Genomic DNA, 17,393 nt, shown 5'->3' with positions numbered 1-17,393 from the left:
AGAAAAGAACGGTGGTTGCCAGGGACGGGTTGGTGGAGGAGGGAGATGGAGAGTTGTTCAATGGGTATAAACTTTCAGTTAGGTAAGATGTGTAAGTTCTACAGATCTGTTGGACAAACAGAAGTGCCTATAGGTAACAAGACTGTATTGTACACTTAGAAACTTGTTAAGAGGGAATATCTCATGAGAAGTGGTCTTATAACAATCGCAACAAAAAATCCCAAACGGCCCCCAAAACCAAAGGGGCACAATGATTAAACTCATGAACCTGTGCGTGTTAAACATGTGCAGCTTTTGCTGATCAATGATACCTCAATAAAGCTATTTAAAACATACAAAGAAGAGGTAGATTTCTTCTGGTGCCACCAGCTCTGTCATTAGCTGTGTGACCTTGGGCAAGTCCCTTACCCTTTACGGGTTCCAGTTTTATCCTTCTGACAAGAAGAAACAAGCCTCTGCTATCCCCGAGTACCCCTCCTGCTGGAAGACTGCGGCGTGGGGGCCCTGCTGAAAAGCAAACCTTTCATGGGTAGGTCTTAGCAATGCAGCAAGGATTTTGGAGTGGACCAGAGATCAGAGGGATGAGAAACTCTGAATATGCAGCAGTTATGATGCACCTGCTGGGTGCAGGATGGCGAGAAAGCCTGACAGGGGCCTGCTGATGGTAAGGTAACCAACACCCCCAAGCTGCATGTGGGAGGGAGGCAGAGGGGCCCAGAGGATGAGAGGAACTGAAAAGGTGATGGGGCCGGGCGCGGCCTGTCATCCCAGAACTGAGAGGTCGAGGTGGGTGGATCGCTGAGGCAGGTGGATTCCTTGAGGCAAGGAGTCAAGACCAGCCTGGCCAACGTGATGAAACCCTGTCTCTACTAAAAATCACACCTGTCATCCCAGAACTTTGAGAAGCCGAGGTGGGTGGATCACTTGAGCCCAGAAGTTTGAGACCAGCCTGGCCAATGTGGTGAAACCCCATCTCTACTAAAAATACAAAAATTAGCCGGGCATGGTGGCGCATGCCCATAATATCAGCTACTCAGGAGGCTGAGGCACAAGGATTGCTTGAACCTGGGAGGCAGAGGTTGCGGTGAGCCAAGATTGTACCACTGCACTCCAGGCTGGGCAACAGAGCGAGACTTGGTCTCAAAAAAATAAAAATAAAAATAAAGAGGAGAAAGAAAAGGAGCTGGCCCAAAGCTGGGTGGAGGACGCCTGGGGACAATTCTGTGTATTCCTCCTGCTGGCCCTGGCCTGTAACACGGGCTCTGCTCTCAGTTCTCAGTTTAGATTTGGTGGTCCTGGACTTGAGATTTCTGACATCCCTTCGGGGCAGCTCCAAGTACCCACCATGTGTGATGCCTGGGACTCACTTGGCCTCTTCACCGTCGCTGGTGCCCTTTCCTGAGTTTCAGGCTCATGAGATCATTCCCTGTCCTCCCATCAAACATGACCCCTCGTGTTCAACTTAGAATGAATGCCTCAGGGGGACAAATACAGTGGAAAGGTAAGATTGAAACAGGCAGAGCTTTGAAACGCACAGGGCTTGACAGTGGCACGGGGACTGGCGTTCTGGAAGGCACATGGGGTGGCCAACGTTTAATTCCAAAGCCAAACTGAAAAGGATCAACTAACACGCAGTGTGATCCTCGCCTCTACAGAGGTGTCGCGGGTCTGAGCTCAGAGGGGAAGGAGGCTCAATCACGCCCCTCTCCAGGACAGAAGCCACTGCCCAGTTTGAGCAGGGCCTGTGGGTAAAGTGTAGATACAGGAAAAACAGCCCCGTTGTCAATTCTCCCCCTCAAGCTCAAACGCAACAATGAAGCTGCACAAACATTTCTCTACTTACTGGCATGGTTTTGTCTCCAAAGAAATAAATGGTCTTATAACCGTCATTTTCCACATGTCGCAGGCAATACCTCTTGTCCCATCCATCAGGAAAGACATCGAAGCTGATCTGGCCTCCTGCCGGGTGGGGATGGGGCACATACAAGCAAAAGGTGAAAAAGGGGCTAATGATATGTCACTGAAAAAAAACAATTTACTCTTTGTCAGTTAGTGGGGTGCCAAGGTTGATTTTCAGTACTCTAGTTTGCTACTTAGACTATTGCATGGATAGGTTCTAGAAATTAATTCTACATCATGTTTTCTGTTCCAGCATTATTTCACGTAGGTCTAAAATTGAGGCACAGAATGCCAACTCAGAGTGAGAAATGCATTTGCATTTAAGCGCCCTGTCAAGCATGTGGTTTAAAGGAAGCATGCTTATGAAAACTCATTCTGCTGTGCTCGTCTCGGGCTTTAACACACCCTCAGTGGAAAATGCCTGGAAGCAGGCTGCATCCAGCATATTTGCAGGAAAAATGAGAATCCTCACTGAAGGTGATTTATAGGCAGCGCTCGTGGGCAACAAGAAACCTTTCAAAGCTTTGTCAGAAAGATGTCCATCTCACAGTTCAGGAATACAAAAAACCCACCCACTCATCTGTTAAATATAATCCCTTTGCCATTCCAGTTTTCCTACAACCTCTACCTTTATGAAAGCTAGTACAATGAGGAGGCTTTGAGCAATGACTCATTGGCCCTGACAAGAGAAATCGGTGTGCAAAGCATTTGACAGGCATACTCTAACAAAAGACAAGCCTGAGACATCCATGCTGCAGGAAGAACTCTGCATTGGACACCAGAAGTGTTCACACACTGGCTGTGTAAACAACAGCTTTGTGAACTCGGACAAGTCTCTTCTCCTTTTTGGGCCTCAGTTTCTTAATCTGTAAAAGCCACCCAATTGGCTCCTAAGGTTCCTGCTGTTGAAACATTGTATGATTCCAAGACGTCGGTCTCGTTTACCTAAGGGGTTCAATTCCATGTCTCCCTTACGGAGTTCACTATAGTGCTTCTCTTCCGCCCAAAGGTGTGAGAAGTTCCTACTCATTAGTAATCGAAGTGCTCCTCTTCTGACGAGAGAAGTGCAGGTAGGAAGAATCCTGTTGTGTAAGAATTTAGAAGCAAGCCCAACAGTCTGGAAGCTGTTTCTTGACTAGGCAAGTCCTATTATGGCTAACTATGCAGAAAAGAGAGCGGCCGCTTTTTGTCTACAGACTGGACTGCTCATTTAATCTTCCTGCCCACCTAAAACTGCACATACTCCATTATCAATAGCTCACTGGCCCACAACAAATTCCAGGAAATGGGGATCCAAGTTTGTAACACAAACAATATATACAATACCTATGGAAAACGTGAGGCCTTTTCCTGCAAACTCTTTCCGTAGATCTGCTACAAACTTTTGTCTTATATTTTCCTTCTGAGAAAAAAAAAAAAAAGATGCCAATTGTCTCTTGTATTGCAGTTTAGAAAGCACACTTTTAACTACTAGCCACCAAGGTATGAATATCTTATTTATTTGTTTAGTTTTTGAGATGGGGGTCTCACTCTGTTGCCCAGGCTGGAGTGCAGTGGCATGATCACAGCTCACAGCAGCTTCAACCTCCCAGGCTCGAGTGATCCTCTCACCTCAGCCAAACAAATAGCCGGGACCACAGGTGTGTGCCACCATGCCCGGCTAATTTTTTTTTTTTATTATTTGTAGAGATGAGGTCTCACTATGTTGCCCAGGCTGGTCTTGAATTCCTGGGCTCAAGTGATCCTCCTGCCTTGGCCTCCCAAAGTGTTAGGATTACAGGCATGAACCACCACACGGGGCCATATCTTATTTCCATAAACCCAGCCATTCACCAAAGATATTTCAGAAAGACTTACTTTATCGAGTTCATAGAACTCAATGCGTTCTTCTTGGCTGCAGCTTCTTCCAATTGGCGACACGTTTAACATCCCATTCCGGAATTCAATGAAAGTACCCCTGGGAATGAAAGAGTGACAGAGGTTCCCCAAAACACATTATTTATTTGGGAAACATCATAAACAGCCTAAAATCTTGGGAAATTCTAAAAAGCAGAGGCCAGTGCGGTCAATGTTTCTCAGCTCTGTGCTGTGTAATACGGTAGCCATGAACTACTGTGACTACTGAGACCTGAAATGTGGCTAACATGAATTGAGATTAGATTTGAAAGACTTAGTATGAAAAAGGAATGGAGTCACATCAGTCATGCTGTATACTGACTTTGTGTCAAAATGGTCATATTTTGAGCCTGGATGACACGGCGAAACTCTGTCTCTACAAAAAATACAAAAATCAGCCAGGCATGGTGATGCGTGCCTATAATCCCGCTACTCAGGAGGCTGAGGCAGGAGGATTCCATGAGCCTGGGAGGTAGGGGTTGTAGTGAGCTGAGATCACGTCACTGCACTCCAGTCTGGGTGACAGAGTGAGACCCTGTCTCAAAAAAAAAAAAAAAAAAAAGGGTCATATTTTAGATATATCAGGCATCTCACCTTTTCCTTTTCATTCTTTCAAAATGTGGCTACAGAAAATTTAAAATTATACATAGCTCACTTTCTGTTTCTGCTGCACAGTGCTGCTATAGGGCAGATAATTTTATGGTTAATACAGAGCTATGAAAATGATTTCCAGCACTGGCAACAGCAGTCGTTTCCCTGAGGAGTCTGAAAATACATGTACCAGACATCTATCTTGCTACTGAGCTTCTGAACAGACTGATAGTACCAAGCAAAGCTACACAAAAAAAGGCTCTGAGAATTGTCCAACGAGCCTCAGTAATAACTGAGGAAATTCAATTTACCCATTAGCAGACAGCTCCTAAATGTTTGATTTGATCACATAAAATGAGAAAGTAACATTAGTTTAGTCACTTCAAATGAAGATGTTTAACAATGTTCTTTTGGCTGGGTGCGGTAGCTCATGCCTATAACCCCAGTACTTTGGGAGGCCAAGGTGGGTGGATGGCTTGAGCTCAGGAGTTTCAGACCAGCCTGGGCAACATGGCGAAACTCCGTTTCTACAAAAAATACAAAAATTAGCTGGGCATGGTGGCGCACCCCTGTATTCCCAGCTACTTGAGAGACTGAGGTAGGAGGATTGCTTGAGCCTGGGCAGTGGAGGTTGCAGTGAGCCAAGATCACACCATTGCACTACAGCCTGGGCAACAGAGGGAGACCCCGTCTCAAAACACAAACACACACATACAAAATAAAAAACAAAAAACAAAAAGATGATTTTTTCCACTGTTTCCACTATGAGTCTGAAAACAGTTTCTCTGGCTCACGCCTGTAATCCTAGCACTTTGGGAGGCTGAGGTGGGTGGATTCCTTGAGGCCAGGAGTTCAAGACCAGCCTGGCCAACATGATGAAACCCTGTCTCCACTAAAAATACAAAAATTAGCTGGACCTGGTGGTGCATGCCTGTAGTCCCAGCTACTTGAGAGGCTGAGACAGGAGGATCACTTGAACCCGGGAGGTGGAGGCTGCAGTGAGCTGAAAGCGCACCACTGCACTCCAGCCTGGTGACAAAGACTCTGTCTCAAAAAAACAAAACAAACAAACAAACAAAAAACCCCACAACCAAAAAAAGAAAACCACCCAGTTTCTTAAAAGTTCAGATAACTTGTAAAGGAGACATCATTCTGACCAACGAAATTTAAGCATTCTCTGACAAACTACGCAGTGAAAAGTGACTTCCAGTTCTAAACGCTGATGCCTGGGAATCCTACGAAACATTTTCCCTGATCTTTTTTTTACTATTTTAATCTCACAGATCTGTTCTCCAGGCACTGGCCATCGGAAATACCGAGAGGCCGCATGCCACGTGCAGGGTTGACGACCTAATCCCATGTCAGTGTGGCTCTGGGCACCTCTCCAAGCCTCCTCTTACTCACCTACAGAAAGGCTAATAGCACGTGCTCTGGTCACCTCCAAAGGGCCTTGTTAAAATCAACGTGCCAGTTATGTAAAGGTACTCTGTAAACTGGGAAGCAATGAATACTTATCAAAGTAAAAACAGCAAAACCTCCATCAGCTGGATCCTCTCCCCTGTTGTGCTCAACTTTCAGAGAAACAGGCAAATTATGTAACAAAATATGCAAGCCTAAACATCTCTCTCAAAAATCCCATGTCCAGGCCGTCCCGGAGTTGGTGGAGGCCCAGCCTGTCCTCTACCACTTCTGTATGAGCACTGAGGCACTAGGGGACTGGTGACCATGCCCCGGGTGACCCTAGGGCTATGGGTCCTAATGATCAGAAAAACAGCTCCATTATTTCCCTCCTACTCAAGGACATTCTTCTTCTCATTTTCAAGGCACAGAGAGAAGCTGATGCAGTTTAGAAAGCCTTCCCCAAAACAAGGATGAAGGTGGATTACCAAGCAATCAGTTCCTCCCTAAAGACCTGGGCTCTCTGAAGTCTCACTGCATCTGCCTGGCCATCGTGGGATATGTAGTTAGTGTTGTCAGGCAAATGTGGACAAATGTGGGTCAAGGTGGGTCTCAGCTCTGCCTCCTGGATTCACCAAATCTCTTCTACTATTCTGGAATTATGGCTCTCCACATGCCTCTCCCTTGCTAAATGATATACTCTTTGAGGACAGGATTATGCCTTTTATTAATTTTAATCCTCCCTTAGCACTCGGTCCAGAGTAAAAACGGAACTGACCTGGGATATTTGTCTATTTTATCTTTTTGCCAAGGAAAATTTCTAACACACACAAAACTAAACAGAATAGGACGAGTCCTCACATGCCCATTACCCAGCTGCAACAATAACAAAGTCCGGGTCCAGCCTGTCTCATGCAGGTCTCCTCTTGGGCTAAGGGACATTCCTGCACTCTGGAAGGAGGTGCTGAGCAGGAGGCGCTCAGGTTACGAATCCTAAGAGTGTGGAGCAGCCTCTGGCGCACAGCCTGCACTGACATCGGATTGCCACTTCAACCGTGTTTCGACCCTGATGATTAAGGTGTTACACAGTAAGCACTGAAAACTGGGAAGGCCGGGCCCAGTGGCTCACGCCTGTAATCCCAGCACTTTGGGAGGCCGAGGTGGCTGGATCACCTGAGGTCAGGAGTTCAAGACCAACCTGACCAACACGGTGAAAACCTGTCTCTACTAAAAATATAAAAATTAGCCAGGCCTGGTGGTGGGCGCCTGTAATCCCAGCTACTCGGGAGGCTGAGACATGAGAATAGCTTGAACCCGGGAGGCGAAGGTTGTAGTGAGCCAAGATCGCGCCATTGCACCCCAGCCTGGGCAACAGAGCAAGAAAGAAAACCGGGGGTAAAAATGAGAAGGATTTCAAAGAAATCACCTGCAACCTCACCATCAAGAAATACCCACGGTTAACATTTGGGTCTATTTCCTGCCAGTCTTTTCACTGTGGGCATTTATGTTCATCGTTATTAGTATTACTATTATTTTAAAAATGGAATTGAGACAACTGTACCCATGGCAGAAGGTAGGTCCCCAAACCAAACATTTATGAAAGCCAGGGGCGGTGGCTAATGCCTGTAATCCCAACATTTTGGGAGACTGAGGTGGAAGGATCGCCTGAGGCCAGGAGTTGCAGACCAGCCTGGACAATGTGGCAAGACCCTGTCTCTACAGAAAATTAAAAAATTAGCCAGGCATGGTAGCATGTGCCTGTAGTCCCAGCTACTCAGGAGGCTGAGGTAGGAGGATCACTTGAGCCAAGGAGGTTGAGGCTGCAGTGAGCTATGATCATGCCACTGCACTCCAGCCTGGGCAACAGTGCGAGATGCTCTCTCTCAAAAACAAACAAAAAACAAAAAGAAAGCCTATAGAGTCAGAAAATGAGAGAAGCAGTCTGTGAAAGACTGGAACAAAGGTCCGTGGGTCAGGTGGCAGTTGCTCAGGTGGCACCCGCCGGGGGGGAACTGGGAGCTGGAATAGCCAGGTCTCACATTTGCCAACAGAAGCCAGAAATCCAGATGTGTAAAACATAAAATTAGGCTGGGTGTAGTGGCTCACGCCTGTGATACCAGCAATTTGGGAGGCTGAGGCAGATGGATCAGTTGAGGTCAGGAGTTCAATACCAGCCTGGCCAACACAATGAAACACCATCTCTACTAAAAATGCAAAAAAAAAAAAAAAAAAAAAATTAGCTGGGCATGGTGGTACGTGCCCGTAATCCCAGCTACTCCAGAGGCTGAGGCAGAATTGCTTGAACCTGGGAGGCGGAGGTTGCAGTGAGCCGAGATCCTACCACTGCACTCCAGCCTGGGCCACAGAGTGAGACTCTGTCTCAAAAATAAATACATAAATTTTAAAAAGTAAAATCAGACTTTTACATGATGGCAATTAATCCAGATTTTCTTTAACACTGCAGGCCAACCAGATTTGGGTTTTACATGGATCTGGCCCGAAGGCTTCCTGTCTGAGACTTCCCAATCCAGGGTTTCTGTTGCTTTTTGTACACGCTGCTTCACTGCTGTTTCCTCTCACTGACAGCCTTTGAAAGCATATGGGCTTCAATGGCTGTATAAATTTCCATCATGTGGACAAGCCATCATTTACATAATCACTCTTGTACTGTTGGCTTTGTGGACTGTTTCCAATTATTCCTTACTAAGTGCTGGGATTCGGATTTAAATTCGCTGGCCCATGGTGGCTACTGAACCCTGCTGTGAACCAGCAGCACCAGGGCAGTCAGAGCAAACGTGGATTTCCAAGCTCGACTCTCAGGCTTTCTGAATCACATCTGTCAAGGGGCAGGCTAAATATCAGACTTTGTTTTTACAACTCTTTAGATGATTTTATAATCCTATTTGGAGAATGCCCACATTAACCCACCATATGACACTACGTTATGTTCCAGCAATGCCTCTTTGTCACAAGCAAACCCACCTCTTCTTCGGGAGTTTAACTTTCGCAATGTAGCTCAGACAGTAGTTGATCAAATCTTGGATTAGGGCCTCACCCAGATGACTTTGAATATTCTAGATGAAGAAAATACTTGAGTTATTTGATTCAGCAGGAGCATTTTCAAAACAGCTTTATAGCAAACCCAGGGTCTTCAGCCACTATTGTTGAAAATCAGTAGGCTGATATAGCAGTGATGGTGACATGCCTCACTGCCTGTTTAATTTCTTCTCTTATTTCTCTGGTCAAAAACATTAGGCAAGCCAGAAAGAATTTAGTCAAAAGCATTTGCTGCTTCATTACCCAAGATTTTTGTACTCATTATTGTTCAAATGCTTCCTGTAAGGCCCAAAGAGCTTACTGCTGCCACGTTTATTCAATTAAAATATCGCCAGATATTGACAGAAAATATATTTGTTTCACTCCAGCATTCTCTTACGTCTGAACAGAATGATCTTACTACTACTAAGAGCCACATAGTACCTCTTAAAAATGCTAATAGTGGCCAGGTGTGGCAGCTCACACCTGTAATCCCAGCACGTTGGGAGGCTGACGCAGGTGGATCACTTTAAGTCATGAGCTTGAGACAAGCCTGGCAAACATGGTGAAACTCTGTCTCTACTAAAAATACAAAAATGAGCCAGCCATGCTGGTGGATGCCTTTAATCCCAGCTACTTGGGAAGCTGAGGCTGAAGAATCATTTGAACCCAAGAAGTTACAGGGAGCCAGGACTGAGTCACTGCACTCCAGCCTGGGCAACAGAGTGAGATTCTGTCACAAAAAAAGAAAAAAAGAAAAAAAAAAAAAAAAAAAACAGGCCGGGCACGGTGGCTTAAGCCTGTAATCCCAGCACTTTGGGAGGCCAAGACGGGCGGATCACGAGGTCAGGAGATCGAGACCATCCTGGCTAACACGGTGAAACCCCGTCTCTACTAAAAAATACAAAAAATTAGCCGGGCGCGGTGGTGGGCGCCTGTAGTCCCAGCTACTCGGGAGGCTGAGGCAGGAGAATGGCGTAAACCTGGGAGGCGGAGCTTGCAGTGAGCTGAGATCCGGCCACTAAACTCCAGCCTGGGCGACAGAGCAAGACTCCGTCTCAAAAAAAAAAAAAAACCCAACGCTTATAATGAGGCAACCTGCTCTAGGTTTATCATCACAGAAATGTTATTAATAGATTTAAAGCCAGGCATGGTGGCATGTCCCTGTAGTTCCTGCTACTTGGGAGGCTAAGGCAGAGGATCACCTGTGCCCAGGAAGTCTAGGCTACTAGGATTGCACCACTGCACTCCAGCCTGGTTAACACAGCATGACCCCATCTTCTTAAAAAAAAAAAAAAGAAAGAAAAGGTTGGGTGTGGTGGCTCATGCCTGTAATCCCAGCACTTTGGGAGGCTGACGTGGGAGGATCACTTGAGGTCAGGAGTTGGAGATCAGCCTGGTCAACATGGTGAAACCCTGTCTCTACTAAAAATATACAAATATTAGCTGGGTGTGGTGGCGTGTGCCTGTAATCCCAGCTACGGGGGAGGCTGAGGCATAAGAATTGCTTGAACCAGGGAGGCAGAGGTTGCAGTGAGCTGAGATCGTGCCACTGCACTCCAGCTCCAGTCTGGGTGATGAGCAAGACTCCGTCTCAAAAACAAACAAACAGAACAAAACAAGAAAAGAAATACTATATTTAAAAAGTATAAAAATTTAGTTATTTAGAATAGGAATAGTCACATGGTTCAAAATTCAAAACAAAAAGAATACAGAGTAAAGATTCATTTCTACCCCTGTTCCTCATCTTCCCAGAGGCATTCAATGTGAAATGCCCTTTTAGAAAACACTTTTAATAGTATATAGTAATTCGGATACTCAAGAACCTACCTGTTTACACAAGAGCTTCCCATCTTTGTATGCTACCAAGCCATTTTCTGGAAACACATAATCATATTTTTCAACCACTACAATCAAAACCAAAAAAACACTTAGAATGCAAAGGATCAAAACCCGTGTTTCTATTCCTTGATTAACAATGACCACTAATAAAACCGCTAAACTCCAGCAAGGACTGTGAGAGACCATCTCATCTTACAGACTAAGAGAAGAGTATGGAAAAACCTTCCTTATTTTTTTTTTTAATGACTCTTTTTGGTTACATATTTAAACGATGACTGGGCAGGAGATTAGAGACTTGGTGACAGGTTATCTTACGTCCCTGACTTCAGCCTGACTGTCTGTAAAGGAAGATGCTGGTCCACGATGCTGATGGTTTGCCAGCAGCAACCAGGGCAGTGAGTGAAAGTGCAGATTTCCAAGCTACGCTCTCCGGCTTCCTGAATCAGAATTGCTGAGGGACAGGCTAAATATATTTTTAAAAAGCTCTTTGGGCTGGGTGCCGTGTGGCTCACGCCTGTAATCCCAGGACTTTGGGAGACTGAAGCGGGTGGATCATGAGGTCAGGAGTTCCAGACCAGTCTGGCCAACATAGTGAAATCCCATCTCTACTAAAAATACAAAAAATTAGCCGGGCATGGTGGCAGATGCCTGTAATCGCAGCTACTCGGGAGGCTGAGGTAGGAGAATTGCTTGACCCTGGGAAGCGGAGGTTGCAGTGAGCTAAGATCGTGCCACTAAACTCCAGCCTGGGCGACAGTGCAAGACTCCATCTAATGTCAAAAAAAAAAAAAAAAGGCCCTAAAAGACCTCTGGTGGCCAGGCACAGTGATTCACGCCTGTAATCCCAGCACTTTGGGAGGCCGAGGTGGGCAGACCACCTGAGGCCGGGAGTTCAAGACCAGCCTGGCCAACAGGGTGAAACCCCATCTCTACTAAAAATACAAAACTTAGCTGGGCGTGCTGGTGGGCGCCTGTAGTCCCAGCTACTTGGGAGGCTGAGGCTGAGGCACAAGAATCACTTGAACGCAGGAGGCAGAGGTTACAGTGATCCAAGATTGCACCACTGCACTCCAGCCTGGGCCGGAGAACAAGACTCTGACTCACAACAAAACAAAGCACTCTTTGGTGATTCTTATAATCAGTCTGGTTTGGAAACTATCCATGCTGTCAACCTTAATGGAGGGATTCTCAAACTTCAGGTACCTGTTAAAATGCAGATCCCCTATGTGTTGGGTGGGGCCCCCACACTCCTATTCTAATAAGCTTTCCAGGAGATTCTGATACAGGTGGGCCTTCACCTGTCTTTTAGCTGGTGAATGTTTTGATTCTATTGTTGCATCTCTCTGAAAGGTGCAGACACTACGCTACCCTACACAAAACTTCCCTGAGCAAGTGGTTAAATACACAACTAGACGCAGAAAGGGTGATCATGAGGAGGTAACAGGATTTTCAGGGCTTCATGATCCCCAGTATGTGGTTTATAGCATTTCTAAGTAGGAGACCAACCAGGAAAATGAAGTGGAAGTGCAAGAGTTTTTAAAGGCATTGCGGAGATTACTCTTCTAGTAATGGGGATCCAATAAATACAGGCTACACAGATTTGGACTGTAAGATATTACATCTCTGAGAACAGTAGTTCTCAAATGGGGGTGATTTTACACACAGGTCATTTGGCAATGTCTGGAGACACTTCTGGTTGTCAGAGCCGTATGTGTGCGTGTGTGTATGCTGTGGGCATCTAGTGGGTAGAGGCCTGGGATGTCGCTAAATACCCTACAATGCACAGGACGGCCTTCATAATGGAGAACTAACTGGTCCAAAATATCAATAGTGTGAAGGTTGAGAAATCTTGCTCTAGAGGAGCTGGTTTCAAGATGTGAGGACTCTGGGGACAATAGGGGTTAAAAGAACAATCAGTTCATCCACCTCTCCACTTACATTTCTTTTTTCTTTTTTTTCCCAAGACGGAGTTTCGCTCTTATTGCCCAGGCTGGAGTGCAATGGTGCGATCTCGGCTCACTGCAACCTCTGCCTCCTGGGTTCAAGCAGTTCTCCTGCCTTGGCCTCCCGAGTAGCTAGGCACAGGCACCCACCACCACGCCCAGCTAATTTTTTGTATTTTTAGTAGAGACGGGGTTTGATCATGTTGGCCAGGCGGGTGTCAAACTCCTGACTTCAGGTGACCCACCCGCCTCAGCCTCCCCAAGTACTGGGATTACAGGCGTGAGCCACCACGCCTGGCATCCACTTACAATTTCTTACAGGCCAGGAAGCCCTGGGGCTATGCAGATGAATAACTCATACTCCTGCTCTTCAAAAACATATAATCGGATAGTTTACAATAATTACAGAATGCTACATTACCAGGGTTATACACTAGAATCTCTCGGAGGTACTTACTAAAATAGGATTCCCAGGCTCCACAGACCTATCAAGTCAGAATCTCCAGTGAAGGGGTCAAAAACCTCTCTGGTTTTTTGGGGTCCTGTGCTGGAGATTCTGTTCCAGTGATGGGGAGGTGAGGGGGGCTGTCAGAGGGACAATTTGAAGACCAGCCTGACTGGGGCTAGAAGGGCAGTGAACGGGTACAAGCAAGAAGTATTCCAGGCAGAGAGATTACTATGTGCAAAGACACAGCCACTGACCTTTCTAGGTGAATCTACTCACAAATCTGAGTACCCAGTTCTCCATCAGTAACTCCAGAAATTTACTGGATTAAAAGCAGAGGAAAAATAAGGGCCAAGAAAATGTTTCCCAAACAAGGAAGCAGAAAGTCTGCCATATGGGGATAAGGTTTTAGGGCAGCCTATGATACTTGGCAATAATATCCTCATAAGAAGTTAATCTTTTACTAGATGTAATTAGCAACCTCTCATTTACCATCATTTCCCAGTTGCTCCTGCACTTTCTCAAAGTCCGAACCGCCTACCACTCCGATTTTGATCTTCTGCCTCAATTTTTGCAGGAAGTCATCCATTTCTTTGGTAATTTTCTAAATTTCAAGAAGGAAAATACAACACTCATAAGCCAAAAAATAATCAGGAGACTAAAACTCTAAGGGTAACACAAGTACACAAATCTTATTTTCTTATTTAAAAATTAAAGAAAAAAATTGTTTTTGACATAGGGTCTCACTTGTCACCCAAGCTGGAGTGCAGTGGCATGGTCATAGCTCACCGCAGCCTCGACCTCGACCAGGGCTCTGGTGATCCTCCTACCTCAGCCTCCTGAGTAGATGGAACCACAGTTATGCGCCAGCACACCTGGCTAATTTTTTTATATTCTGTAGAGATGAAGTTTTGAGGCCAGTCTGGAACTCCTGGGTTCAGGAGATCCACCAGCCTTGGTCTCCTAAAGTGCTGACATTACAGGCATAAGCCAGGCCTATAAGCCTTATTTTCATACATGCCAATGAAGTTACCAGCTCTCTACACAGTTCAAATATTTTCGTTGTAATTGGGAGGGAGGCATCTTTACCAGAATAAACTTGTGTTATTTTTACCACATTTTAAACACAGGTAATATGTTAGTAGCTGTTGTGCACTGTGCTAGCTAATTTTTTACGCATTTATATACCCATCTATGGGCACATATACAAATAGGTCTTATTTTTGAAACATAAATGGAATCATTCTATGCCCTTTGCAGCAACTTCACTTTCTCAGCAACTTCGCTTTTTCAGCATGATGTATTCCTTTTAAATGCTACACTATACTCCATCTATGGATTTAAGTTGTTGATTTTAAAACAAAATAACATAATGAAATTAAAGAGGAAGCTCAGGGCCAGGCATGGCGGCTCACGCCTGTAATCCCAGCACTTTGGGAGGCCGAGGCCGGTGGATCACCTGAGGTCAGAGTTCGAGACCAGCCTGGCCCACATGGCGAAACCCCATCTCTACTAAAAATACAAAAATTAGCCGGGTGTGGTGGCACGCGCCTGTAGTCCCAGGTACTCGGGAGGTTGATGCAGGAGAATCACTTGAACCTGGCAGGCGGAGGCTGCAGTGAGCCGAGATCGTGCCCCTGCACTCCAGCCTGGGTGATAGAGCGAGACCTCGTCTTGATAAATAAATAAATAAATAGGAGAAGCTTAGAACTGATTTATTGCAATTACTCAAAACAAAAAAAATTGGAAAAGAGTAAGATGACTAGATTTTTTTAGTCTCTTCTAAAAGCAAAGCTCCTATCTAGAAAGAGTGGTCTTAGTGGTATGACTTTATGGTAAATTCCAAACTGTGTGATAATTTTTAAAAAGTTATAAACTAAGATGAAAAACAGCCCTACATTAAGACACATCACAATGTATTTTTACAAGTCTTGTAACTCAGTACTTTGAGCAATCTTAGTTGAACATTTACACTGAATGTCTATTTTTTTTTTGTGACACGAAGTTGCGCTCTGTCGCCCAGGCTGGAGTGCAGTGTTGTGGTCTTGGCTCACTGCAACCTCCATTTCCTGGGTTCAAGCAATTCTCCTGTCTCAGTCTCCCAGGTAGCCAGGACTACAGGCGCCCGCCATCACGCTCAGCTAATTTTTTGTATTTTTATTAGAGACAGGGTTTCACCATGTTGGCCAGGCTGGTCTCGAACTCCTGACCTCAAGTGATCCGCCCGCCTCAGCCTCCCAAAGTGCTGGGATTATAGGCGTTAGCTACGGCGCCCGGCTGAATGTCTTTTTTTTTGAGACAGAGTCTCGCTGTGTCTCCCAGGCTGGAGTGCAGTGGCGCCATCTCCACTCACTGCAAGCTCCGCCCCCCGGGTTCACGTCATTCTCCTGCCTCAGCATCCCGTGTAGCTGGGACTACAGGATAATTTTTTGTATTTTTAGTAGAGATGGGGTTTCACAGCATGAGCCAGGATGGTCTCGATCTCCTGACCTCGTGATCCGCCCGCGGCCTTCCAAAGTGCTGGGATTACAGGCGTGAGCCACCGCGCCTGCCCCTGAATATCTTTTTTTAAAAGTTACTAGAAATTTAGAAAATACAAAAAACCATTTAATTCACCGTCAGTATATAAACACTTGGAGTTCAATGATTTTTCTTTAAAAAATTTTTTTAGAGTAACACATGAATCTGATTAAAATAAAACTGCATAGAAGGGCTTGTAATAGAGTGCAATCTTTTCTACTCTCACAGTGGAATTTGAACCTATTAGACAAAATCTAGAACTGCAGGAGTGGCCCTTAAGAGTCAGAACGCAGTGGCTCATGCCTGTAATCCCGGAACTTTGGGAGGCTGAGGCAGGTGGATCACAAAGTCCAGAGATGGAGACCATCCTGGCCAACATGGTGAAACCCTGTCTCTACTAAAAATACAAAAATTAGCCAGGCATTGTGGCGGGCGCCTTAAGTCCCAGCTACTCAGGTGCCTGAGGCAGGAGAATCGCTTGAACCTGGGAGGCGGAGGTTGCAGTGAACTGAGATTGCACCACTACACTCTAGCCTGGCGACAGAGTGAGACTCTGTCTCAAAAAAAAAAAAAAAAAAAAAAAAAAAAAAGAGTCAGAACTGTGAAAATCAGATCAGAAGCACTTTCCTGAATGGCATACCTAGTAACTAGGACAGCTTCCACCTTAGCACAGATAGGAAATGGCAAACTTGACAGGAACCAATGTCCTGAGGCTCAGGGGCTTGTACCAGGTCGACTGTGTGAAACTGAGGAGGTTAGTTCTTCACTGAGTGTGTTTCCTTATGTTTAAAAAGGTAATAACAACTATCCTACCTGGAAAGAAAGATGAAGGAAGGTTGAGAGGGTCCAGCGAAATCATGAAAAAGGGTTGGCAATGTAAACCCTAGACCGCTATGGCCCACAGACCACACTGGGCAGCTGTTTGTTTCTGTAACAAATAAATACAGTTTTACCGGTACACAGCCACTCTGTGTTTACATAGGGTTTATGGCTGGTTTTGTACTAAAGTTCAGTGGCTACTATAGACCATGTGGTCTGCAAAGACAAAAGTATATGCTATATGGCCCTTTACAAAAAATGAATTGGGGACCGGAGTATTAGACCACTATGGGCTTTTAACAACCCCAAGTGTGTGATAGCTGAATTTCAGAATCAGAAAAAGCCTTTGAAGAACTTGGGAGTTGAGTGTCATCACTAGGTAGATCAAACCTGTGGCTGAGAAGGGCAAAATGATACGTCTAAGGTCACACGCATTTGACGTGGCTTTCTGGAGCACACCATTGTTACCACCAAGCGAAGACTACGAGGGGTGAGGATATTAGTTGAGGATAGTGAGACCATTGGGGTCCAGTCTCAAGTTGAAATGGCCGGTTGTCAGTGGCCAATTTCTGAAAAGGGGACAGGAAAGCCTCATCTCAAGGCTGATAGTGACTGAAACTTATCTGTGCCTGTAGCAGCAAAATCTGGAAGTGGAAAGCAAGTTTCCAAAGGCCCAAAGAGGCTCTCAGCGGGCAGCCTGTAATAACCTAGGGCTCCTCCATCTTCCTAGTCCACTGCAGGGGCTGGAGATGGGTGTGGTGGAGGTGGTTACTATTTACTGAGGCCTAGTGTGCTGTGTGCAACATACTTTCAAGAACTTACACAATCTCATTTGATCCTCACAGTCACCATATGGAACACGTAATATCCCCATTTAAAGCTGTAGATGCTGAGGCTCAGAAAGGTTAATGACTTGCTCAAGGTCACACAGCTGTGAAGAGGTGAAGATGAGACTCCACTAGGTCGATTTCACCTGAAAACCTGTTTTTAATATAATGACTCAC

General features: G+C 45.5%; 1 protein-coding gene across 6 annotated transcripts in view; it reads right to left on the bottom strand.

Moving 5' to 3' along the window:
- LOC105467799 (phosphomannomutase 2) overlaps nucleotides 1–17,393 on the bottom strand; it is a 45,399-nt gene that overhangs the window by 17,774 nt on the left and 10,232 nt on the right. For 3 of the 6 annotated variants that reach the window (XM_011717523.3, XM_011717519.2, XM_011717518.2), the window contains exons 2-7: nucleotides 13,543–13,654; nucleotides 10,651–10,727; nucleotides 8,767–8,858; nucleotides 3,757–3,856; nucleotides 3,226–3,301; nucleotides 1,844–1,959 (exon numbers count right to left, since the gene is read on the bottom strand). In XM_011717523.3, coding sequence (XP_011715825.1) covers nucleotides 1,844–1,959; nucleotides 3,226–3,301; nucleotides 3,757–3,856; nucleotides 8,767–8,858; nucleotides 10,651–10,727; nucleotides 13,543–13,639 — 558 coding nt within the window. In that variant the 5' untranslated portion in view covers nucleotides 13,640–13,654. Of the gene's footprint in view, nucleotides 1–1,843; nucleotides 1,960–3,225; nucleotides 3,302–3,756; nucleotides 3,857–8,766; nucleotides 8,859–10,650; nucleotides 10,728–13,542; nucleotides 13,655–16,210; nucleotides 16,350–16,383; nucleotides 16,499–17,211; nucleotides 17,361–17,393 lie in introns of those variants that run through there. The other 3 variants (XM_011717522.3, XM_011717521.2, XM_011717524.3) reach the window with 3 other exon arrangements.

Source organism: Macaca nemestrina, chromosome 18 (genome assembly GCF_043159975.1).
Source record: "Macaca nemestrina isolate mMacNem1 chromosome 18, mMacNem.hap1, whole genome shotgun sequence".
NCBI lineage: Eukaryota > Metazoa > Chordata > Mammalia > Primates > Cercopithecidae > Macaca > Macaca nemestrina.
The sequence above is the reverse complement of the archived record's forward strand: the minus strand, read 5'-3'. Positions and strand labels throughout refer to the sequence as shown.